General features: G+C 40.5%; 1 protein-coding gene across 1 annotated transcript in view; it reads right to left on the bottom strand.

The window, feature by feature from the left end:
- The window catches only part of LOC120980429, a 38127-nt gene extending 13668 nt beyond the window's left edge, over positions 1-24459 (bottom strand). Inside the window, exons 1-9 of the mRNA XM_040409537.1 lie at positions 24092-24459; positions 9920-10054; positions 8566-8690; positions 6722-6790; positions 6496-6609; positions 5730-5845; positions 5603-5658; positions 2824-2876; positions 598-725 (exon numbers count right to left, since the gene is read on the bottom strand). Coding sequence (XP_040265471.1) covers positions 598-725; positions 2824-2876; positions 5603-5658; positions 5730-5845; positions 6496-6609; positions 6722-6790; positions 8566-8690; positions 9920-10054; positions 24092-24373 — 1078 coding nt within the window. The 5' untranslated portion in view covers positions 24374-24459. The remainder of the gene's footprint in view (positions 1-597; positions 726-2823; positions 2877-5602; positions 5659-5729; positions 5846-6495; positions 6610-6721; positions 6791-8565; positions 8691-9919; positions 10055-24091) is intronic.
- Positions 24460-25664: the final 1205 nt, after the last annotated feature.

Genomic DNA, 25664 nt, shown 5'->3' with positions numbered 1-25664 from the left:
TACAATATCAGCCACAGTGCCCCCCTACAATATCAGCCACAATGCCCCATAGAATATCAGCCACAGTGCCCCCTACAATATAAGTCACAGTGCCCCCTACAATATCAGCCACAGTGCCCCCTACAATATCAGCCACAGTGCCCCCTACAATATCAGCCACAGTGCCCCCTACAATATCAGCCACAGTGCCCCCCTACAATATCAGCCACAGTGCCCCCCTACAATATCAGCCACAATGCCCCATAGAATATCAGCCACAGTGCCCCCTACAATATCAGCCACAATGCCCCATAGAATATCAGCCACAGTGCCCCCTACAATATCAGCCACAATGCCCCATAGAATATCAGCCACAGTGCCTCCTAAAATATTGGCCACAGTGCCCCGAACAATATTGGCCAAAGTGCTCCTCTACAATATCAACCATGATGATCACTACAATGCTGAATAGAGTCTCCCCCACATGCCAGCCACAGTGCCCCGCTACAATGCTAGCCAACACAAAGAATAGAGAACCGGAGGTACCCATGCTATTGCACATTTGCCACCATGCAGCACGACCTGGGCGCTGCGTCTAGTGGAGATGACAAAACTCACCGGCAGTAAAACTGATCTGGTAATTTTCCTTAATGGCGCGGTCATCGGCCAGGTTAGAGAGGTGAGCGTCAGACCATTCAATCCCCGCCTTATCACCAGCAGGAAAAAACACGTAACCTATAATTAAACTGATACAAAAGATCAACTGTAGCAAAAGCAGGACAACAATCACAACACTGGGGCAACAAACAACACTGGGGCAACAATCACCACACTGGGGCAACAATCACAACACGAGGGCAACAATCACAACACTGGGGAAACAATCACAACACTGGGACAACAATCACAACACTGGGGCAACAATCACAACACTGGGGCAACAATCACAACACTGGGGCAACAATCACAACACTGGGGCAACAATCACAACACTGGGGCAACAATCACAACACTGGGGCAACAATCACAACACTGGGGCAACAATCACAACACTGGGGCAACAATCACAACAGTGGGGCAACAATCACAACACTGGGGCAACAAACAACACTGGGACAACAAACAACACTGGGGCAACAATCACAACACTGGGACAACAATCACAACACTAGGACAACAATCACAACACTGGGGCAACAATCACAACACTGGGGCAACAATCAAAACACTGGGGAAACAATCACAACACGGAGGCAACAATCAACACTGGGACAACAATCACAACACTGGGGCAACAATCACAACACTGGGGCAACAATCACAACACGGAGGCAACAATCACAACCCTAGGGCAACAATCACAACACTGGGGCAACAATCACAACACGGAGGCAACAATCACAACACTGGGGCGACAATCACAACACGAGGGCAACAATCACAACACGAGGGCGACAATCACAACACGAGGGCGACAATCAAAACACGAGGGCAACAATCACAACACTGGGACAACAATCACAGCACGAGGGCGACAATCACAACACTGGGGCAACAATCACAACACGAGGGCGAAAATCACAACACTAGGGCAACAATCACAACACGAGGGCGACAATCACAACACGAGGGCAACAATCACAACACTGGGGCGACAATCACAACACTGGGGCAACAATCACAACACGAGGGCGACAATCACAACACGAGGGCGACAATCACAACACTGGGGCAACAATCACAACACTGGGGCAACAATCACAACACTGGGGCAACAATCACAACACTGGGGCAACAATCACAACACTGGGGCAACAATCACAACACTGGGGCAACAATCACAACAGTGGGGCAACAATCACAACACTGGGGCAACAAACAACACTGGGACAACAAACAACACTGGGGCAACAATCACAACACTGGGACAACAATCAACACTAGGACAACAATCACAACACTGGGGCAACAATCACAACACTGGGGCAACAATCAAAACACTGGGGAAACAATTACAACACGGAGGCAACAATCAACACTGGGACAACAATCACAACACTGGGGCAACAATCACAACACTGGGGCAACAATCACAACACGGAGGCAACAATCACAACCCTAGGGCAACAATCACAACACTGGGGCAACAATCACAACACGGAGGCAACAATCACAACACTGGGGCGACAATCACAACACGAGGGCAACAATCACAACACGAGGGCGACAATCACAACACGAGGGCGACAATCAAAACACGAGGGCAACAATCACAACACTGGGGCAACAATCACAACACGAGGGCGAAAATCACAACACTAGGGCAACAATCACAACACGAGGGCGACAATCACAACACGAGGGCAACAATCACAACACTGGGGCGACAATCACAACACTGGGGCAACAATCACAACACGAGGGCGACAATCACAACACGAGGGCGACAATCACAACAGTGAGGCAACAATAAAGAAATGGAGGCAACACAAAGAGGTCAACAAAGGGGCAAACATCAGAGCACAACAGCAAATAGAACATGGTGATGATGATAATCAGAACCTGAGGGTAACTTTCTGATTTAGGTCCCATCATTATCAGTCAGAGGGGTAATCAGGAGGGGTGTATATGAGGAACCTGCATCCTGACTGCTCCCTATGGGGTAACTTTCTAGTAAAGTGCAGTCACGACCAGAAATAATAGCAGCGGAGCAGTAAATAGAATGTCCTGTACCTTTCTAACAGACTTTGTTTCAATTCATTCAATTGTTAAGATCTCTGATAGTTGTCAGTGAATGAGAACATTAATGCTCTGGGTTCTTGATAATCTGCTATGATTACTTACTGTCTGGTGGTTTTGGGGAGGCTGACAATGTTCAGGTGCACAAACATCCCATTCTAGAGAAGAGTGAGAACAAAGTTCATCAGGATCAAAAATATCCCGCCCCCGAGGAGCTCCTGTCACCATTATGGGGGTGCCCTCACATACTATATACCAGTACACCATTATGGGGGTGCCCTCACATACTATATACCAGTACACCATTATGGGGGTGCCCTCACATACTATATAACCAGTACACCATTATGGGGGTGCCCTCACATACTATATAACCAGTACACCATTATGGGGGTGCCCTCACATACTATATAACCAGTACACCATTATGGGGGTGCCCTCACATACTATATAACCAGTACACCATTATGGGGGTGCCCTCACATACTATATAACCAGTACACCATTATGGGGGTGCCCTCACATACTATATACCAGTACACCATTATGGGGGTGCCCTCACATTCTATATAACCAGTACACCATTATGGGGGTGCCCTCACATACTATATAACCAGTACACCATTATGGGGTGACCTCACATTCTATATAACCAGTTCACCATTATGGGGGTGCCCTCACATACTATATAACAAGTACACCATTATGGGGGTGCCCTCACATACTATGTAACCAGTACACCATTATGGGGGTGCCCTCACATACTATATACCAGTACACCATTATGGGGGTGCCCTCACATTCTATATAACCAGTTCACCATTATGGGGGTGCCCTCACATACTATATAACCAGTTCACCATTATGGGGTGACCTCACATTCTATGTAACCAGTACACCATTATGGGGGTGCCCTCACATACTATATACCAGTACACCATTATGGGGGTGCCCTCACATACTATATACCAGTACACCATTATGGGGGTGCCCTCACATTCTATGTAACCAGTACACCCTTATGGGGGTGCCCTCACATTCTGTATAACCAGTACAGTACACCATTATGGGGGTGCCCTTACATACTATAAACCCAGTACACCATAATGGGGTGACCTCACGTTCTATATAACCAGTACACCATTATGGGGGTGCCCTCACATTTTATGTAACCAGTACACCATTATGGGGGTGCCCTCACATTCTATGTAACCAGTACACCATTATGGGGGTGCCCTCACATTCTATGTAACCAGTACACCATTATGGGGGTGCCCTCACGTTCTATATAACCAGTACACCATTATGGGGGTGCCCTCACATTCTATATAACCAGTTCACCATTATGGGGTGACCTCATGTTCTATATACCCAGTACACCATTATGGGGGTGCCCTCACGTTCTATATAACCAGTACACCATTATGGGGGTGCCCTCACATTCTATATAACCAGTTCACCATTATGGGGGTGCCCTCACATTCTATATAACCAGTTCACCATTATGGGGGTGCCCTCACATTCTATATAACCAGTACACCATTATGGGGGTGCCCTCACATTCTATATAACCAGTTCACCATTATGGGGGTGCCCTCACATTCTATATAACCAGTACACCATTATGGGGGTGCCCTCATATTCTGTATAACCAGTACACCATTATGGGGTGCCCTCACATTCTATATAACCAGTACACCATTATGGGGGTGCCCTCACATTCTATATAACCAGTTCACCATTATGGGGGTGCCCTCACATTCTATATAACCAGTACACCATTATGGGGGTGCCCTCATATTCTGTATAACCAGTACACCATTATGGGGTGCCCTCACATTCTATGTAACCAGTACACCATTATGGGGGTGCCCTCACATACTATATACCAGTACACCATTATGGGGGTGCCCTCACATTCTATGTAACCAGTACACCCTTATGGGGGTGCCCTCACATTCTGTATAACCAGTACACCATTATGGGGTGACCTCATGTTCTATATACCCAGTACACCATTATGGGGGTGCCCTCACATTCTATATAACCAGTACACCATTATGGGGGTGCCCTCACGTTCTATATAACCAGTACACCATTATGGGGGTGCCCTCACATTCTATATAACCAGTTCACCATTATGGGGGTGCCCTCACATTCTATATAACCAGTACACCATTATGGGGGTGCCCTCATATTCTGTATAACCAGTACACCATTATGGGGTGCCCTCACATTCTATATAACCAGTACACCATTATGGGGGTGCCCTCACATTCTATATAACCAGTACACCATTATGGGGGTGCCCTCACTTTCTATATAACCAGTATAACATTATGGGGTGCCCTCACGTTCTATATAACCAGTATAACATTATGGGGGTGCCCTCACGTTCTATATAACCAGTACACCATTATGGGGGTGCCCTCATATTCTGTATAACCAGTACACCATTATGGGGGTGCCCTCACGTTCTATATAACCAGTACACCATTATGGGGGTGCCCTCATATTCTGTATAACCAGTACACCATTATGGGGTGCCCTCACGTTCTATATAACCAGTATAACATTATGGGGGTGCCCTCACGTTCTATATAACCAGTTCACCATTATGGGGGTGCCCTCACATTCTATATAACCAGTTCACCATTATGGGGGTGCCCTCACTTTCTATATAACCAGTATAACATTATGGGGTGCCCTCACGTTCTATATAACCAGTATAACATTATGGGGGTGCCCTCACGTTCTATATAACCAGTTCACCATTATGGGGGTGCCCTCACGTTCTATATAACCAGTTCACCATTATGGGAGAGCTGTGGACATTACATTGCGGTGAATGGAACGGCGTCAGTTTCACTTACAGGACACTTACCTCAAAATGTATTAAGAACATGATGTATCGGTGGAATTGCGCCCAGTCCCTGACACCTGCAGAAAGAAGGATCGGCATCATTGCCCCTAGATTGTACATGTGCGGAGGAGGATGGTGGTCGGCCTACCATAGGAATGGCTGCGGATCCCGCTCAAGGACATCTGGCGCTCTGGGTCACCGCCGATCGACACCTTGGCCTTCAGGCCTCCCCATTGCTCATAGCGGTAGTGCTCGTCCTTAGATCTGCAAAGGCGCAACACGGAACCCATCACAGCGTCCATCCGACCTAGAACCTGCTCTAGAGCCTACAGTGCTAGTAGTGGTGATTGTAGTATTATTGGTGGTAGTAGTGGTATTATTGGTGGCAGTGGTGGTGATTGATAGTGGTGGTAGTAATAGTGAAAGTAGTAGTAGTAATAGTGGTGTTAGTAGTGTTAATAGTGGTGACAGTAGTAGTATTGATAGTGGTGGTGATAGTAATAGTAATAATGGTGATAGTAGTAGTAATAGTGGTGATAGTAGTAGTCTTAGTAACAGTGATAGGGGTTATAGTAGTAGTAACAGAGGAGGTAGTAGTAGTAATAGTTGTGACAGTAATAGTGGTGGTAGTAGTATGAGTAATAGTGGTGGTAGTAGTGGTGACAGTAGTAGTAATAGTAGTCATAGTAGTGGTGATAGTAGTAATAGTAGTGGTAGTAGTAATAGTGGTGGTAGTAGTGGTGATATTAGTATGAGTAATAGTGGTCATAGTAGTGGTGATAGTAGTAGTAGTAGTAATAATAGTGGTGGTAGTAGTGGTGACAGTAGTAGTCATAGTAGTGGTGATAGTAGTAATAGTAGTGGAAGTAGTAGTATTAAGTAGTAGTATTAGAGGTGATTTTTAGGAATCTTACTTTTTCACAGCAGATAAGAATTCCATGCTCAGCGGCTCCATGGCCATCGCATCTGCGGCCGTGCTGGGGTTAAAGTCATAATCAAAGTCATAGACGTCGGTGGCGGCTGTCCAACTGAGGAGGAGACATAAAGCACCTCAGTGTAGCATCTGCCATAAATCAGGGGCATGCTGCGACTTGTAGTCCCCAGAATGTTTCCTACTGTACAGACAAATATCTTACGTACAGCAATGTAAATGTGACGTGCACTTTGGAGCCACCATCGTCACTGTCACTGTGTCGGAACGGTCCCTTCCTGAAAATCAAGCAAAGAAAAGGATCATCAGGAAGTGACACATCACTTAAAGAAGGGTTGTTTATTTTTTGTGTTTTTTTTGTAATTTTTCAAGCAACTATATAAAAAGAGTAATGGTATCTCAATAACACAAGAGGTCAGGGTCAGCAGAGTCATCTCATTATCTGATTATCAGAGGGTGGGGTCAGCAGAGTCACCTCATTATCTGATTATCATTAGAGGGTGGGGTCAGCAGAGTCATCTCATTATCATTGGAGGGTGGGGTCAGCAGAGTCACCTCATTAAAGTAAGAGGGCAGGGTCAGCAGAGTCATCTCATTAAGAGGGTAGAGTTAGCAGAGTCATCTCATTATTTTTAAAAAGTAGGGTCAGTAGAGTCATCTCATTATCTGATTATCATTGGAGGGTGGGGTCAGTAGAGTCATCTCATTATCTGATTATCATTAGAGAGTGGGGTCAGCAGAGTCATCTCATTATATGATTATCATTGGAGGGTGGGGTCAGCAGAGTTATCTCATTATCTGATTATCATTAGAGGGTGGGGTCAGCAGAGTCATCTCATTATATGATTATCATTAGAGGGTGGGGTCAGCAGAGTCATCTCATTATCTGATTATCATTAGAGGGTGGGGTCAGCAGAGTCACCTCATTATCTGATGATCATTAGAGGGTGGGGTCAGCAGAGTCATCTCATTATCATTGGAGGGTGGGATCACCAGAGTCATCTCATTATCATTGGAGGGTGGGGTCAGCAGAGTCATCTCATTATCATTAGAGGGTGGGGTCAGCAGAGTCATCTCATTATCATTGGAGGGTGGGGTCGGCAGAGTCCTCTCATTATCAGTAGAGGACAGGGTGAGCAGAGTCATCTCATTATCAACAGAGGACAGGGTCAGTAGAGTCATCTCTTTATCAATAGAGGGTGAGTCCACAGAGTCATCTAATTGTTAATAGAGAATAGAGTAATCTCATTACCAATAAAGGGTGGGGTCACTAAAGTCATCTCATTATCATTAGAGGGTGGCGTCAGCAGACTAATTTTATCCTTAGAGGGTGGGTTTAGCAGAGTCATCTCATTATTAGTAGAGGGAGGATTCAACAGTTATCTCATTATCAGTGGAGAATAGGGTCAGCAGAGTCATTTCTTTGCCAATAGAGGACAGGGTCAGTAGAGTCATCTCATTATCATTACAGGATGGGCTCAACAGGGTCATCTCATTACCATTAGAGGAGGTCAACAGAGTAATCTTATCATTAAAGGGTGGGATAAGCAGAGTCATCGCATTATCATTAGAGGGTGGGTTCAGCAGTATTATCATTAGAGGGTGTGGTCGGCAGTGATTTCATTATCATTACAGAACAGGGTAAGTAAAGTCATCTCATTATCATTAGAGGGTGGAGTCAATAGAGTCATCTCATTATCATTAGAAGACAGGATCAGCAGAGTCATCTCATTATCACTAGAGGGTGGGGTCAGTAGAGTCATCTTATTATCATTAGAGGACAGGATCAATAGTCATATCATTATCATTAGAGGGCAGGGTCAGCAGTCATCTCATTATCATTAGAGGACAGGATCAATAGTCATATTATTATCATTAGAGGGCAGGGTCAGCAGTCATCTCATTATCATTAGAAGGTGGGGTCAAGAAGTGTCATCTCATTATCATTAGAGGGTGGGGTCAGAAGTGTCATCTCATTACCACTAGAGGGCGGAGTCAGTAGTGTCATCTGATTACTTTAATAAGGCTCCCACTGCAAGAAGTTGATATCAACCTTAAGACTCCGTCAAAAGAAATCCTCCATGTCTGGAACGGCTGCAGACACGTCACTGTGAGACCCCCAGCGCCCCAGCTGTCGTTCGCCTCAGTTGCCATGATGGTGACGGGGTGCTCAGGATGCTGCAGAGGAAAGATATTGGCCCACATTTACTAATGTCAGTGCACCTAGATTTTGGTTTATGTTGATGCCATTTTGGGGTGTGCCCCATCTTTTTATTGTTTATGGTTAGATCTCATGCCATAGACTGTGATGGTTTACCATTGCAGTCTACAGTAAAATCAGTGTTCGTATTAAGCCTTGCAGCAGGAAGGGCATAATATGAACTTCACAGGGCGGGCCTCCGAGTTATCACAAGGCCCCAGGCTGCCATAGCAATGTCACAAGTCTGCGCAGGATGCAGCATTTGTAGCATTTCTGTCAAATTTAGAACTTTGTGGCGAAAGTTAATTTTTAAAGGTAACATCCCTGATGTTGTAGAGTAGTAAAGGAATTGATGATGAAATACATAATGAACTAGGGCAAGGAAAGGGTTAATGGTAAAGTCCAAAGTGACCTAAGGCAGTTCAAGGGGATAATTATAAAGTTCCAAATGGTCTTGGGCAGCACAGGGGGAAGGTCCTCAGTGATCTAGGGCACTGAAGTATTTTATAGTGAAGTCTGCAGTGGTCAATGCAGGGGTTAATAGTATAGTCCCTGGAAGCCTAGGTAAGAGAAAAGATTGATCATATAGTCCCTGGTGGTCTAGGAAAGAGGAGAATGTAATACTAAAGCCCGCAGTGGTCCAAAGAAGTGTGTGTACAGATTAATTGGCCAAGGGCAGCATGAGGCTGAATGGTAAAGTCCCTGGTGGTCTAGGGCAGTAAAGAATTTAAGGGCAAAGACCCTGGTGGAAAGGACAGTGCGAGCAGGGGTTAATAGTATTGCCCCTAGAAGAATAGCCAAGTTAAGAGGTTAATAGTAAAGTCCCTGGTGGTCCACAGCAGTGCACATAGGAGTCAATGCCAAATTGTTGGTCAAGGACAGTTAAGAGTCTAATGGTAAAGCCCGGGTGGTCTTGTGTAGTGAAGGGGCTACTATTCACTTCTACAGGCTGCAGGAATGTACTGCTTTAAAAATATGAAGGCATCTTCCCAGCAAAGATGAAGCAGATTAGAAACCCTACAGATGACAGAGATCAACCAGATAATACAGATCACGGAGATCATACAGATCATATAAATCACAGAGCACTGGGCCCTTGTCTAGTAAGATAATAATATAATCACCAAACCTGGAGAAGCTCGGAGCGGAGCCAGAGACAGGAACCACGAGCAGAGAATAAACACAGAGAAGACTCACAAAGACTTACCTCAAAATCACCGACCCCGTCCACCCTCAGAAACAACCAGACCTCACAGCGGTTCTCCGATCTCCGGGCGACACGAGCGATGATGAAGCTTTTACCATCCTCTGTGAAGGCTGTGAAATATACGGAGTCTATAGCCTGGAGCGGAAGGAAAGCAATTATATCCATAGGGCGGTATTATAGTAGTTATATTCTTGTACATAGGAGCAGTATTATAGTAGTTATATTCTTGTACATAGGAGCAGTATTATAGTAGTTATATTCTTGTACATAGGAGGCAGTATTATAGTAGTTATATTCTTGTACATAGGAGCAGTATTATAGTAGTTATATTCTTGTACATAGGAGCAGTATTATAGTAGTTATATTCCTGTACATAGGAGCAGTATTATAGTAGTTATATTCCTGTACATAGGAGGCAGTATTATAGTAGTTATATTCTTGTACATAGCAGTATTATAGTAGTTATATTCCTGTACATAGGAGCAGTATTATAGTAGTTATATTCTTGTACATAGGAGCAGTATTATAGTAGTTATATTCCTGTACATAGGAGCAGTATTATAGTAGTTATATTCCTGTACATAGGAGGCAGTATTATAGTAGTTATATTCTTGTACATAGCAGTATTATAGTAGTTATATTCTTGTACATAGGAGGCAGTATTATAGTAGTTATATTCTTGTACATAGGAGGCAGTATTATAGTAGTTATATTCTTGTACATAGGAGCAGTATTATAGTAGTTATATTCTTGTACATAGGAGCAGTATTATAGTAGTTATATTCTTGTACATAGGAGCAGTCTTATAGTAGTTATATTCTTGTACATAGGAGGCAGTATTATAGTAGTTATATTCTTGTACATAGGAGCAGTATTATAGTAGTTATATTCTTGTACATAGGAGCAGTCTTATAGTAGTTATATTCTTGTACATAGGAGCAGTATCATAGTAGTTATATTCTTGTACATAGGGGCAGTATTATAGTAGTTATATTCTTGTACATAGGAGGCAGTATTATAGTAGTTATATTCTTGTACATAGGAGGCAGTATTATAGTAGTTATATTCTTGTACATAGGAGCAGTATTATAGTAGTTATATTCTTGTACATAGGAGTAGTATTATAGTAGTTATAGTCTTGTACATAGGAGCAGTATTATAGTAGTTATATTCTTGTACATAGGAGCAGTATTATAGTAGTTATATTCTTGTACATAGGAGCAGTATTATAGTAGTTATATTCTTGTACATAGGAGGCAGTATTATAGTAGTTATATTCTTGTACATAGGAGCAGTATTATAGTAGTTATAGTCTTGTACATAGGAGCAGTATTATAGTAGTTATATTCTTGTACATAGGAGCAGTATTATAGTAGTTATATTCTTGTACATAGGAGCAGTATCATAGTAGTTATATTCTTGTACATAGGGGCAGTATTATAGTAGTTATATTCTTGTACATAGGAGGCAGTATTATAGTAGTTATATTCTTGTACATAGGAGGCAGTATTATAGTAGTTATATTCTTGTACATAGGAGCAGTATTATAGTAGTTATATTCTTGTACATAGGAGTAGTATTATAGTAGTTATAGTCTTGTACATAGGAGCAGTATTATAGTAGTTATATTCTTGTACATAGGAGCAGTATTATAGTAGTTATATTCTTGTACATAGGAGCAGTATTATAGTAGTTATATTCTTGTACATAGGAGGCAGTATTATAGTAGTTATATTCTTGTACATAGGAGCAGTATTATAGTAGTTATATTCTTGTACATAGGAGCAGTATTATAGTAGTTATATTCTTGTACATAGGAGCAGTATTATAGTAGTTATAGTCTTGTACATAGGAGCAGTATTATAGTAGTTATATTCTTGTACATAGGAGCAGTATTATAGTAGTTATATTCTTGTACATAGGAGCAGTATTATAGTAGTTATATTCTTGTACATAGGAGTAGTATTATAGTAGTTATAGTCTTGTACATAGGAGCAGTATTATAGTAGTTATATTCTTGTACATAGGAGCAGTATTATAGTAGTTATATTCTTGTACATAGGGGGCAGTATTATAGTAGTTATATTCTTGTACATAGGAGCAGTTTTATAGCAGTTATATTCTTGTACATAGGAGCAGTATTATAGTAGTTATATTCTTGTACATAGGAGGCAGCATTATAGTAGTTATATTCCTGTACATAGGAGGCAGTATTATAGTAGTTATATTCTTGTACATAGGAGCAGTATTATAGTAGTTATATTCTTGTACATAGCAGTATTATAGTAGTTATATTCTTGTACATAGGAGGCAGTATTATAGTAGTTATATTCTTGTACATAGGAGGCAGTATTATAGTAGTTATATTCTTGTACATAGGAGGCAGTATTATAGTAGTTATATTCTTGTACATAGGAGGCTGTATTATAGTAGTTATATTCTTGTACATAGGAGCAGTATTATAGTAGTTATATTCTTGTACATAGGAGCAGTATTATAGTAGATATATTCTTATACATAGGAGCAGTATTATAGTAGTTATATTCTTGTACATAGGAGCAGTATTATAGTAGTTATATTCTTGTACATAGGAGCAGTATTATAGTAGTTATATTCTTGTACATCGGAGCAGTATTATAGTAGTTATATTCTTGTACATAGGAGCAGTATTATAGTAGTTATATTCTTGTACATAGGAGGCAGTATTATAGCAGTTATATTCTTGTACATAGGAGCAGTATTATAGTAGTTATATTCTTGTACAGAGGAGCAGTATTATAGTAGTTATATTCTTGTACATAGAAGCAGTATTATAGTAGTTATATTCTTGTACATAGGAGCAGTATTATAGTAGTTATATTCTTGTACATAGGAGGCAGTATTATAGTAGTTATATTCTTGTACATAGGAGGCAGTATTATAGTAGTTATATTCTTGTACATAGGAGGCAGTATTATAGTAGTTATATTCTTGTACATAGGAGGCAGTATTATAGTAGTTATATTCTTGTACATAGGAGCAGTATTATAGTAGTTATATTCTTGTACATAGGAGCAGTATTATAGTAGTTATATTCTTGTACATAGGAGCAGTATTATAGTAGATATATTCCTGTACATAGGAGCAGTATTATAGTAGTTATATTCTTGTGCATAGGAGCAGTATTATAGTAGTTATATTCTTGTACATAGGAGCAGTATTATAGTAGATATATTCTTGTACATAGGAGCAGTATTATAGTAGTTATATTCTTGTACATAGGAGCAGTATTATAGTAGTTATATCCTTGTACATAGGAGCAGTATTATAGTAGTTATATCCTTGTACATAGGGGCAGTATTATAGTAGTTATATTCTTGTACATAGGAGCAGTATTATAGTAGTTATATTCTTGTACATAGGAGCAGTATTATAGTAGTTATATTCTTGTACATAGGAGCAGTATTATAGTAGTTATATTCTTGTACATAGGAGGCAGTATTATAGTAGTTATATTCTTGTATATAGGAACAGTATTATAGTAGTTATATTCTTGTACATAGGAGGCAGTATTATAGTAGTTATATTCCTGTACATAGGAGGCAGTATTATAGTAGTTATATTCTTGTACATAGGAGGCAGTATTATAGTAGTTATATTCTTGTACATAGGAGGCAGTATTATAGTAGTTATATTCTTGTACATAGGAGGCAGTATTATAGTAGTTATATTCTTGTACATAGGAGCAGTATTATAGTAGTTATATTCTTGTACATAGGAGCAGTATTATAGTAGTTATATTCTTGTACATAGGAGCAGTATTATAGTAGATATATTCCTGTACATAGGAGCAGTATTATAGTAGTTATATTCTTGTGCATAGGAGCAGTATTATAGTAGTTATATTCTTGTACATAGGAGCAGTATTATAGTAGATATATTCTTGTACATAGGAGCAGTATTATAGTAGTTATATTCTTGTACATAGGAGCAGTATTATAGTAGTTATATCCTTGTACATAGGAGCAGTATTATAGTAGTTATATCCTTGTACATAGGGGCAGTATTATAGTAGTTATATTCTTGTACATAGGAGCAGTATTATAGTAGTTATATTCTTGTACATAGGAGCAGTATTATAGTAGTTATATTCTTGTACATAGGAGCAGTATTATAGTAGTTATATTCTTGTACATAGGAGGCAGTATTATAGTAGTTATATTCTTGTATATAGGAACAGTATTATAGTAGTTATATTCTTGTACATAGGAGGCAGTATTATAGTAGTTATATTCTTGTACATAGGAGGCAGTATTATAGTAGTTGTATTCTTGTACATAGGAGCAGTATTATAGTAGTTATATTCTTGTACATAGGAGCAGTATTATAGTAGTTATATTCTTGTACATAGGGGGCAGTATTATAGTAGTTATATTCTTGTACATAGGAGGCAGTATTATAGCAGTTATATTCTTGTACATAGGAGCAGTATTATAGTAGTTATATTCTTGTACATAGGAGGCAGTATTATAGCAGTTATATTCTTGTACATCGGAGCAGTATTATAGTAGTTATATTCTTGTACATAGGAGCAGTATTATAGCAGTTATATTCTTGTACATAGGAGGCAGTATTATAGCAGTTATATTCTTGTACATAGGAGCAGTATTATAGTAGTTATATTCTTGTACAGAGGAGCAGTATTATAGTAGTTATATTCTTGTACATAGAAGCAGTATTATAGTAGTTATATTCTTGTACATAGGAGCAGTATTATAGTAGTTATATTCTTGTACATAGGAGGCAGTATTATAGTAGTTATATTCTTGTACATAGGAGGCAGTATTATAGTAGTTATATTCTTGTACATAGGAGCAGTATTATAGTAGTTATATTCTTGTACAGAGGAGCAGTATTATAGTAGTTATATTCTTGTACATAGAAGCAGTATTATAGTAGTTATATTCTTGTACATAGGAGCAGTATTATAGTAGTTATATTCTTGTACATAGGAGGCAGTATTATAGTAGTTATATTCTTGTACATAGGAGGCAGTATTATAGTAGTTATATTCTTGTACATAGGAGGCAGTATTATAGTAGTTATATTCTTGTACATAGGAGCAGTATTATAGTAGTTATATTCTTGTACATAGGAGCAGTATTATAGTAGTTATATTCTTGTACATAGGAGCTGTATTATAGTAGATATATTCTTGTACATAGGAGGCAGTATTATAGTAGTTATATTCTTGTACATAGGAGGCAGTATTATAGTAGTTATATTCTTGTACATAGGAGCAGTATTATAGTAGTTATATTCTTGTACATAGGAGGCAGTATTATAGCAGTTATATTCTTGTACATAGGAGCAGTATTATAGTAGTTATATTCTTGTACAGAGGAGCAGTATTATAGTAGTTATATTCTTGTACATAGAAGCAGTATTATAGTAGTTATATTCTTGTACATAGGAGCAGTATTATAGTAGTTATATTCTTGTACATAGGAGGCAGTATTATAGTAGTTATATTCTTGTACATAGGAGGCAGTATTATAGTAGTTATATTCTTGTACATAGGAGGCAGTATTATAGTAGTTATATTCTTGTACATAGGAGCAGTATTATAGTAGTTATATTCTTGTACATAGGAGCAGTATTATAGTAGTTATATTCTTGTACATAGGAGCTGTATTATAGTAGATATATTCTTGTACATAGGAGGCAGTATTATAGTAGTTATATTCTTGTACATAGGAGGCAGTATTATAGTAGTTATATTCTTGTACATAGGAGCAGTATTATAGTAGTTATATTCTTGTACATAGGAGGCAGTATTATAGCAGTTATATTCTTGTACATAGGAGCAGTATTATAGTAGTTATATTCTTGTACAGAGGAGCAGTATTATAGTAGTTATATTCTTGTACATAGAAGCAGTATTATAGTAGTTATATTCTTGTACATAGGAGCAGTATTATAGTAGTTATATTCTTGTACATAGGAGGCAGTATTATAGTAGTTATATTCTTGTACATAGGAGGCAGTATTATAGTAGTTATATTCTTGTACATAGGAGGCAGTATTATAGTAGTTATATTCTTGTACATAGGAGCAGTATTATAGTAGTTATATTCTTGTACATAGGAGCAGTATTATAGTAGTTATATTCTTGTACATAGGAGCTGTATTATAGTAGATATATTCTTGTACATAGGAGCAGTATTATTGTAGTTATATTCTTGTACATAGGAGCAGTATTATAGTAGTTATATTCTTGTACATAGGAGCAGTATTATAGTAGTTATATTCTTGTACATAGGAGGCAATATTATAGCACATGAGTACAAAAATTCCAGCCTCCGATTACATAAAAAATCCCAGAGTTTATTAGATCATGTTAAAAATCAGTCAAGTGTGCAGATCCAAAACTTTTGGATACATCTTTTCTGCACACTAAGTTCAAACATGAACTGCAGGCAAAGGAAAGGACAGAGAGCACTGGCAGACAAAAGGACACCCAGACATACAGACTTCATGCACCTGGACACATGGACTTCAGGTACATGGACATTATTCAGACACAGCAGATACATAAAGAAGCTATGGAAGACTGGACAAGAACTAGGACATACTGCAGACAACACACAGGACTAGAACAGGATTCAGACTGTGACACAAATCAGAATTAGGGTCGCCGACCATTCAGAAATTTCTGGACATTACATAAAAATTGTCTGTGAAACAAAATAGACGTGTCTGTGCTTTTTTTGAGGCTGGCGGTTCTTGACTAGATTATTTTGGTGGTGATTCTCATTATTTTCAGTAAATGCTGTTAATGAGTCATTATCAGTATATTGAGCTGTAGACATGTGTTACTTATAATATTTATCGTTCATTATGATTTTCGAATTTGTCCATAAAAAATGTTGGTTGATTTTGGGATAAGTTGTCCAGAAAAAATTATTCTGTTTGGCGACCCTGATCAGAACATGAAAACCAGTGATAAACTAGAACAATCCAGAAACAACCAATGAACAAGGAGCGACCGTTGTTCAACCAGGGCAGGTTATGACACTGAGGAGACATCGCACACACTGAATGATACAGACACACAGCAAGAGAAAGATTAACCCTCGCAGAAATGAAGAGGAGCGCAAGCACGTCGGCACAATTCCAACCACAAGCAAGTGACACAGGACACTATATCACCTAAATTTAATATCAACCAAATATTTATAGGGATTGAAACTCTGATTTTCTGATTCAGGGCTCCAAGAGACAGAATTCTAGATTCGGTCTTCCAGAAGCAACCACTAGGGGGAGCTCACTGAAGATAGATATATTGCTGTATAACTCTGCAGTAGAGTTCTCCCCCTAGTGGTGACTGCAGAACGTACGTCTGTGGCTGTGTAATAGAAAGCAGGGGATTTGGAGCTGTATATCAATAGGCTGTGCAACTCTGAAAATAGGGAGCTCCGTCTAGAGATTTCTATAGAGGAGGGAGATAATGCAAACCATGGCTTTTAAATGGAGGAAAGTCACCTTTATCTGGCCACCTGAAGATCAAGGAGACACAGTATTACATAGAGCACGACAGCTCTTCATTCTATGGATTGGGGGGAGGGGGGTCATTAGGGAAAGTTACTTGTTAGCTTCTCAGTGACACATTATAATCAGTAGAATGTGCTGCCCGTTATCTAATGGATAGATCCAGGAGATGCTCCATAACTTCCATAGTAAAGTGTGTGAGCTGAACCCAGAAGGAGTAAATCTCGCGGTAAGGGACTTTAATAATATACTTTGCACCATGGTGGAAATGTCTGACCTCAAAAGATACCACAATAGGCCGAGAGAGCAACAACCCAACAGTTGGTTCGACCGGGAGTGTAAAGATATAAGGAAGGCGCTAAGAATGGCCTCAAATAGGAACCAACCAACCCAACTAACCCCAGTCTGAGGGAAGCCTACAACAACATACAAAGACATCACAAAACCATCCTCAGAAAGAAAAAGCAACATCTCAACCAAGCTCCTCCAACTCCAAGATGCTCTCCAGGACAACTCCTTCTGGAAACTATGAAAACACATGGACCAAACCCATAAAAACACCAACCTCCACATCCAAGACAGCAACATCTGGCTCCAGTACTTGAAGGATTTTTACAAAGCCATCTCGAGGGAGGACCAAAGCCAAGAACAAAAAGAAATCACGAAAAAGCTGAAGGACATGGAGGAACAAAATCTAAGATTTCCAAAACCCTCTAGAAAGACCGATCACGCTGCAGGAGATAACAGAGAGGATCCAGGCTGCAATAGTAAAGCACCACCATACACAAGAGCGGAGACAGGTACGACCAGCCAACTATAGAGGGATATGTGTCAGCAGCAACCTGGGAAACTCCTCAGCAGTATCCTGAATAAGAGGAGCCTCAGCTTCCTCACCCAGCACAACATCCTCAGCAGAAGCCAAGCAGGCCTCATGCCAAGCCATCGCACCGCGGGCCAGATCTACACTCTGCAGAGCGTCACCAAGAGCCACGTAAGCAATACAAAGCATGGAAAGATCTCTGCCTGCTTTGTGGACTAACCCTTAGGATACCGGAGGTTTTTTCATTTTTTGCGTTTTAATTTTTCTTCCCTATTTTCCTTGAGCCATAACTTTTTTATATTTCCGGTCACATAGCTGTATGTGTATGGCTTATTTTTTGCGGGACAGGTTGTACTTTCTAATGCCACCATTAATTATGGCATTCAATGTAGTGGGAAGCGGTAAAAAAATTCCAAATGGGGTGGAATTGGGAAAAAAACGCAATTCCTTCACTGTTTTACGGGTTTTGTTCCCACGGCGTTTCGATTACAACGATACCCCATATGTATAGGTTCTTTATGTCTAAATAGTGTAAAAATAAATTCAAACTTTAATAACTTTTTATTTTATTTTTTATATCACCACATTCTGACTCTTTTATACTTATGTCTACTGAGCTGTTTAAGGGCTCGTTTCTTGCGGAACAATGTGTCGTTTTTATTGATACCATTTTGGAGAGTGCGTGACTTTTTGAACACATTTTATTACATTTCTTGGGGTTAAGAGAAGCAATGAAAAAATGGCAAATCGGCCATTTTGACCCTTTTTTCCGTTACGCCATTCACCATGTTGATTCCATTTTAATAGAATGGGCGCTTGCGGTCACTGTGATACCAAGTATAACAAATGGGAATTTGGTATCTGATATTACTGTAGGGGAAAGCTTGGGATCTAGTGATCACCAGTCAGTGTGGTTTACTATAAGTACAGAGTCACACCACACAAAAACAAAAGTTTTAGATTTTAGAAAAACAGACTTTTCTAGAATTAGATTAGTGGTATACGAGTCCTTATCAGATTGGAACAGTTTCATTGGAGTCCAGGAGAAATGGGACTACTTAAAAGTGGCACTATTGAAGGCAACAGAAAATTGCATTAGGTTTGTCAGTAAAAGCAAAAAAAGGAAGAGACCACTGTGGTACTCGGCAGAAGTGGCCAAAATCATTAAAAACAAAAATATAGCATTTAGGAATTATAAAAAAAAAAAAATAGGATGACAGGCAAATTTATAAGATTAGGCAGAGTTATAAGAGTTATAAGTTATAAGAGCTTCTAAAGCACAGGCAGAAGAGAAATGAGCTCAGTCAGGGAAAAAAGGCGATAAGGCATTCTTCAGATACATAAATGAAAAAAGGAAACAAAAGAAGGAAGGTATATGGAAGAAGATAAAGAACTAGATGACGGCCTCAATGAATACTTCTGCTCAGTTTTTACAAAAGAAAATGAAGGAAAAGGACCTCAGTTAGGAAGGAAGACTAATGAATCTTTTGATGCATGTGTCTTTACAGAGGAAGAGGTTCTAAGTCAGCTGTCTAAAATTAATACAAATAAGTCACAGGGGCCTGATGGGATACACCCAAAGCTATTAAAAGAGCTTAGCGGCGAACTAGCAAAACCATTAACAGATTTATTTAACCAATCACTGGCAACAGGAGTCGTCCCAGAAGATTGGAAATTAGCAAATGTTGTGCCCATTCACAAGAAAGGTAGTAGGGAGGAATCGGGCAACTATAGGCCAGTAAGCCTGACATCAATAGTGGGGGAATTAATGGAAACCATACTTAATGAGAGGATTGTGGAACATCTAAAATCCCATGGATTGAAAGATGAAAAACAGCATGGGTTTACTTCAGGAAGATCATGTCAAACTAATCTTATAGATTTTTTTTTGATTGGGTGACTAAAATAATAGATGGCGGAGGTGCAGTAGACATCGCTTATCTAGACTTCAGTAAGGCTTTTGATACTGTCCCACATAGAAGGCTTATCAATAAAGTGCAGTCTTTGGGCTTGGACTCCCATATTGTTGAATGGATTAGGCAGTGGCTGAGGAACAGACAACAGAGGGTTGTAGTCAATGGAGTATATTCAGACCAAGGTCTTGTTACCAGTGGGGTACCTCAGGGATCTGTTCTGGGACCCATATTGTTAAATATCTTTATCAGCGAAATTACAGAAGGCCTCGATGGTAAGGTGGGTCTTTTTGCTGATGACACAAAGATGTGTAACAGGGTTGATGTTCCTGGAGGAATACACGGAATGGAAAAGGACTTAGGAAAACTAGAGGAATGGTCAAAAATCTGGCAACTAAAATTTTATGTGGATAAGTGCAAGATAATGCACCTGGGGCGTAAAAACCCAAGAGCAGAATATAAAATCAGTGATACAGTCCTAACCTCAGTATCTGAGGAAAGGGATTTAGGGGTCATTATTTCAGAAGACCTAAAGGTAGGCAGACCATGTCATAGAGCAGCAGGAGATGCTAGCAGAATGCTGGGGTGTATAGGGAGAGGCATTACCAGTAGACAGAGGGGGCGCTCATGCCGCTCTACAGAGCACTAGTGAGACCTCATCTGGAGTATTGTGCTCAGTACTGGAGACCATATCTCCAGAAGGATATTAATACTTCGGAGAGAGTTCAGAGAAGAGCTACTAAACTGGTCCATGGATTGCAGGATAAAACTTACCAGGAAAGGTTAAAGGACCTTAACATGTATAGCTTGGAAGAAAGAAGAGACAGAGGGGAGATGAGAGAAACTGCTAAATACATAAAGGGAATCAACAAGGTAAAAGAGGAGAGAAGATTTACAAGAAGAAAAACTGCTACAGGAGGACATAGTGTTAAATTAGAGGGGCAAAGGTTTAAAAGTAATATCAGGAAGTATTACTTTACTGAGAGAGTAGTGGATGCATGGAATAGCCTTCCTGCAGAAGTGGTAGCTGCAAATACAGTGAAGGGGTTTAAGCATGCATGGGATAGGCATAAGGCCATCCTTCATATAAGATAGGGCCGGGGGCTATCCATAGGATTCAGTATATTGGGCAGACTAGATGGGCCAAATGGTTCTTATCTGCCGACACATTCTATGTTTCTATGTTTCCATGTTAAGTATAACCAAGTCCCCGAAGATACCGGAGGACATAGCGGGAGAACGGAGCGGCACCCAGGGATAATAGTAAGTGCAGTGAGATCCCTGGGCGCCACTGTACATATCATGATACTTAGTCAGAATTTTTTATTTTTTTTGTGATGATTTTGTGGCTCATATCTGAGCCTATAAATTATGTTTTAAATTTTTCATTTTGGTCTATCAGAGATTTTTAAAATGCATTTTTAACTTGATTTTGCTCATTTGTTATCCTGGCAAAATAAGAATTGCAGCATGAACACTTTCAGCCTCATCAGCAAGGTTGAAAGTTTTCAGCGCAAGTACCGATGCCCCAATTGGCCAAACGGGGCATCGGTAGGAAGCCCTGAAGCTCGAGCTTCCGGGTTTTTGTGCATTTAGATGCCGTGACCTCACTTGGTCACGGCATCTAAAGCATTTGATTAAGGCGATCGGCATTATTGCCGGTCACAGTAATTAGCCACAGATCTTTGCTGTTTGAAACAGCAGAGATCTGCCGGCCATGGCACCAGCTGCACGTGCGAGCAGGCGCCATGTTTACACATCGATCCAGCACCGTACATGTACGTTGCTGGTATTGAAAAGGTTAAGAAGTCCTTTGACTCAGTCAGTGTGGCACCGGGGACTATTCCTGAAACTTCTGGAAAGCGGAATAGGAGGAAAAACATATGATGTCATCAGAAACTCCTACACTGAGAACAGATGCAGCGTGAAGGTGAACGGGAGGAGAACGGCTTATTTCCGGCAGAGCCGAGGAGTCAGACAGGGCTGCAGCCTCAGTCCAACCCTGTTTAACATCTACATCAATGAGCTGGCGGTGGCTCTGGAGTTCTCCTCATCACCCGGTCTCACCCTTCAGGACACCGAGGTGAAATTTCTGCTTAAGGCTACTTTCACACTTGCGTTGTGAAGATCCGGCAGGCAGATCCGTAGCCGGAACTGCCTGCTGGATCCGGAAATCCATGTGCAAACGGATAGGATCCTGATCAGTGTTACTAATGCCATCAGTTGGCATACGTTTTGACGGATCACTCTGCCGCAAGTGCGAAAGTAGTCTTAGGATAAAACTGATCTTTTTTTTTCTGGTATTGAGCCCCTAGGACGGAACTCTATACAGGAAAACTCTGACACAAGTGTGAAAGTGCCCTAATGCAGATGACCTCCTCCGTCACCAACTGAGAAAGGTCCCCAAGATAACCTGGAAATCCTGGAGAAAGTCAAAACTACGTGGGCACTGCCCATCAATCCACAAAAACAACAGCATCATGGTGTCCTGAAGAGAAACCGGGAAGCTGCCGGGCGTCCGCCCTTCCTGCTAAACAACTGTCCACAGAAACCGACAGCTGCACCGACCTGGGCCTAGAAATCAGCGATCAGGGAGAAAACCAGAGATACTGCAAGACAAGGCGAGCAACACCTTCTATGTCATCAGAAGACGTCTCTCATCTCAAGGCACAGACATGAGAGAGATAGATAATAGATAGATAATAGATAGATAGATAGATGATAGATAGATAGATATGAGATAGATAGATAGATAGATAGATAGATAGATAGATAGATAGATAATATATAGATAATAGATAGATAGATAGATAGATAGATAGATAGATAGATAGATAGATAATAGATAGATAGATAGATAGATAGATGATAGATAGATAGATAGATAATAGATAGATAATAGATAGATAGATAGATAGATGATAGATAGATAGATAGATAGATAATAGCTAGATAGATAGATAGATAGATAGATAGATAGATAGATAGATAGATAGATAGATAGATAGATAGATAATAGATAGATAATAAATAGATAGATAGATAATAGACATACAGCAAAAACGAAGGCAGCACTCCAAGTTTGTGAAAAAGGTGGAAGGTTTATTCACCCAACCAGCAGCAACGTTTCAGCTCTCTCTATGGAGCCTTTGTCCAGCTGGACAAAGGCTCCATAGAGAGAGCTGAAACGTTGCTGCTGGTTGGGTGAATAAACCTTCCACCTTTTTCACAAACTTGGAGTGCTGCCTTCGTTTTTGCTGTATGTCTACAATCTGGACCTTGGTCACAGGTCTTATAAGGAGGACTTTTTGCACCCACATTTATTATTTTTTTGAGTGCTGCTTCTTTTCTTTTCTCTTCTAGATAGATAATAGATAGATAGATAGATAGATAGATAGATAATAGATAGATAGATAGATAGATAGATAGATAATAGATAGATAATAGATAGATAGATAGATAATAGATAGATAATAGATAATAGATAGATAATAGATAGATAGATAATAGATAGATAATAAATAGATAATAGATAATAGATAGATAGATAATAGATAATAGATAGATAGATAATAGATAGATAGATAATAGATAGATAGATAATAGATAGATAGATAATAGATAGATAATAGATAGATAGATAGATAGATAATAGATAGATAATAGATAGATAATAGATAATAGATAGATAGATAATAGATAATAGATAGATAGATAATAGATAGCAGATAGATAGATAATAGATAGATAATAGATTAATAGATAGATAATAGATAGATAATAGATTAATAGATAGATAATAGATAGACAGATAGATAGATAGATAGAGGATAGATAGATAATAGATGGATGGATGGATATGCCAGTGTGGACCTGGCACTGCAGTTGAGGCCACCTTCATGTACTCACATAAGGATTATCCACCAGCTTTTGCGGAGCCTCCAGGTCACGGGTGGAAAGGTGCTGAGGATTGGGGGGCTTCCTCGCCCCAAGCATCTCTTGTTCCCGCAGCGCTCCGTACGACGATGTTTTTTTAGGCGAATATCGAATGAGCGTCAGGTAGATGAATCTCTTGATGCAGAACAATGGTCCTGGCACTGGGTATGCCCCTGAGGGGGCAGCTGGCACACGGGTTATGTAGCATTTTACCAAGAAAAGAAATGCCACAAAGAGCAGCAGAAAGACGGCCATCCCGTGCCGCAGGTTCGGAGAGACTGCCCTGCTGAACTCTGCTCCACTGCGCGGTGCACAACTTTCTTTCCTTCACTGCAATCTGATTTCGCAAGAAAGGATCAAAGAAGGAACTGAGAATCCTGAGAAAAGCAAACTGAAAGCAACGCCGGCAGCCGAAAGCATAGGAAGCAGGAAAGTATGTCACATGTATCCCTGCCCTACTGCTCGGCGGGGTCCTCTCTCTCTCTCCTGTAGAGTGTAAGCTCTTATGGGCAAGGAGCGCTCTCTCCTGTAGAGTGTAAGCTCTTATGGGCAAGGAGCACTCTGTCCTGTAGAGTGTAAGCTCTTATGGGCAAGGAGCGCTCTCTCCTGTAGAGTGTAAGCTCTTATGGGCAAGGACCGCTCTCTCCTGTAGAATATAAGCTCTTATGGGCAAGGACCGCTCTCTCCTGTAGAGTGTAAGCTCTTAAGGGCAAGGAGCGCTCTCTCCTGTAGAGTGTAAGCTCTTAAGGGCAAGGACCGCTCTCTCCTGTAGAGTGTAAGCTCTTATGGGCAAGGACCGCTCTCTCCTGTAGAGTGTAAGCTCTTATGGGCAAGGAGCGCTCTCTCCTGTAGAGTGTAAGCTCTTAAGGGCAAGGACCGCTCTCTCCTGTAGAGTGTAAGCTCTTATGGGCAAGGAGCGCTCTCTCCTGTAGAGTGTAAGCTCTTATGGGCAAGGACCGCTCTCTCCTGTAGAGTGTAAGCTCTTATGGGCAAGGACCGCTCTCTCCTGTAGAGTGTAAGCTCTTATGGTCAGTGTCCTCTCTCTCCTGTAGAGTGTAAGCTCTTATGGGCAAGGAGCGCTCTCTCCTGTAGAGTGTAAGCTCTTATGGGCAAGGAGCGCTCTCTCCTGTAGAGTGTAAGCTCTTATGGTCAGTGGCGAGTAAGCCTACATAAGTATAACATGAAGGGAGCGATAAATGCAGGAGCTCGGAGTGGAGCATTGCAGACATCCTATCAACTCTCATCATGCACAAATAATAACACCTATGATATAGGACACAACATAAACTGCAACAATGTATATAATCACCTGGATAAAATGTCACATGTTGAACCACAGGCAACTAGGCTACTTTCACACTAGCGGCAGAACGGATCCGACAGGCTGTTCACACTGTCGGATCCATCCTGCCGCTATTTCGCCGTGCCGCCGGACTGCCGCTCTGTCTCTATTGAAAATAATGGGGACGGGGGCGAAGCTCTGGCGCAGCACGGCAGTGCATGGCGAGAGGCCGTCGGACTAAAAAGTCAGACATGCAGTACTTTT

The sequence above is a fragment of the Bufo bufo genome, chromosome 10, assembly GCF_905171765.1.
Source record: "Bufo bufo chromosome 10, aBufBuf1.1, whole genome shotgun sequence".
Lineage (NCBI taxonomy): Eukaryota > Metazoa > Chordata > Amphibia > Anura > Bufonidae > Bufo > Bufo bufo.
This window is presented reverse-complemented; position numbering and strand designations above follow the sequence as displayed.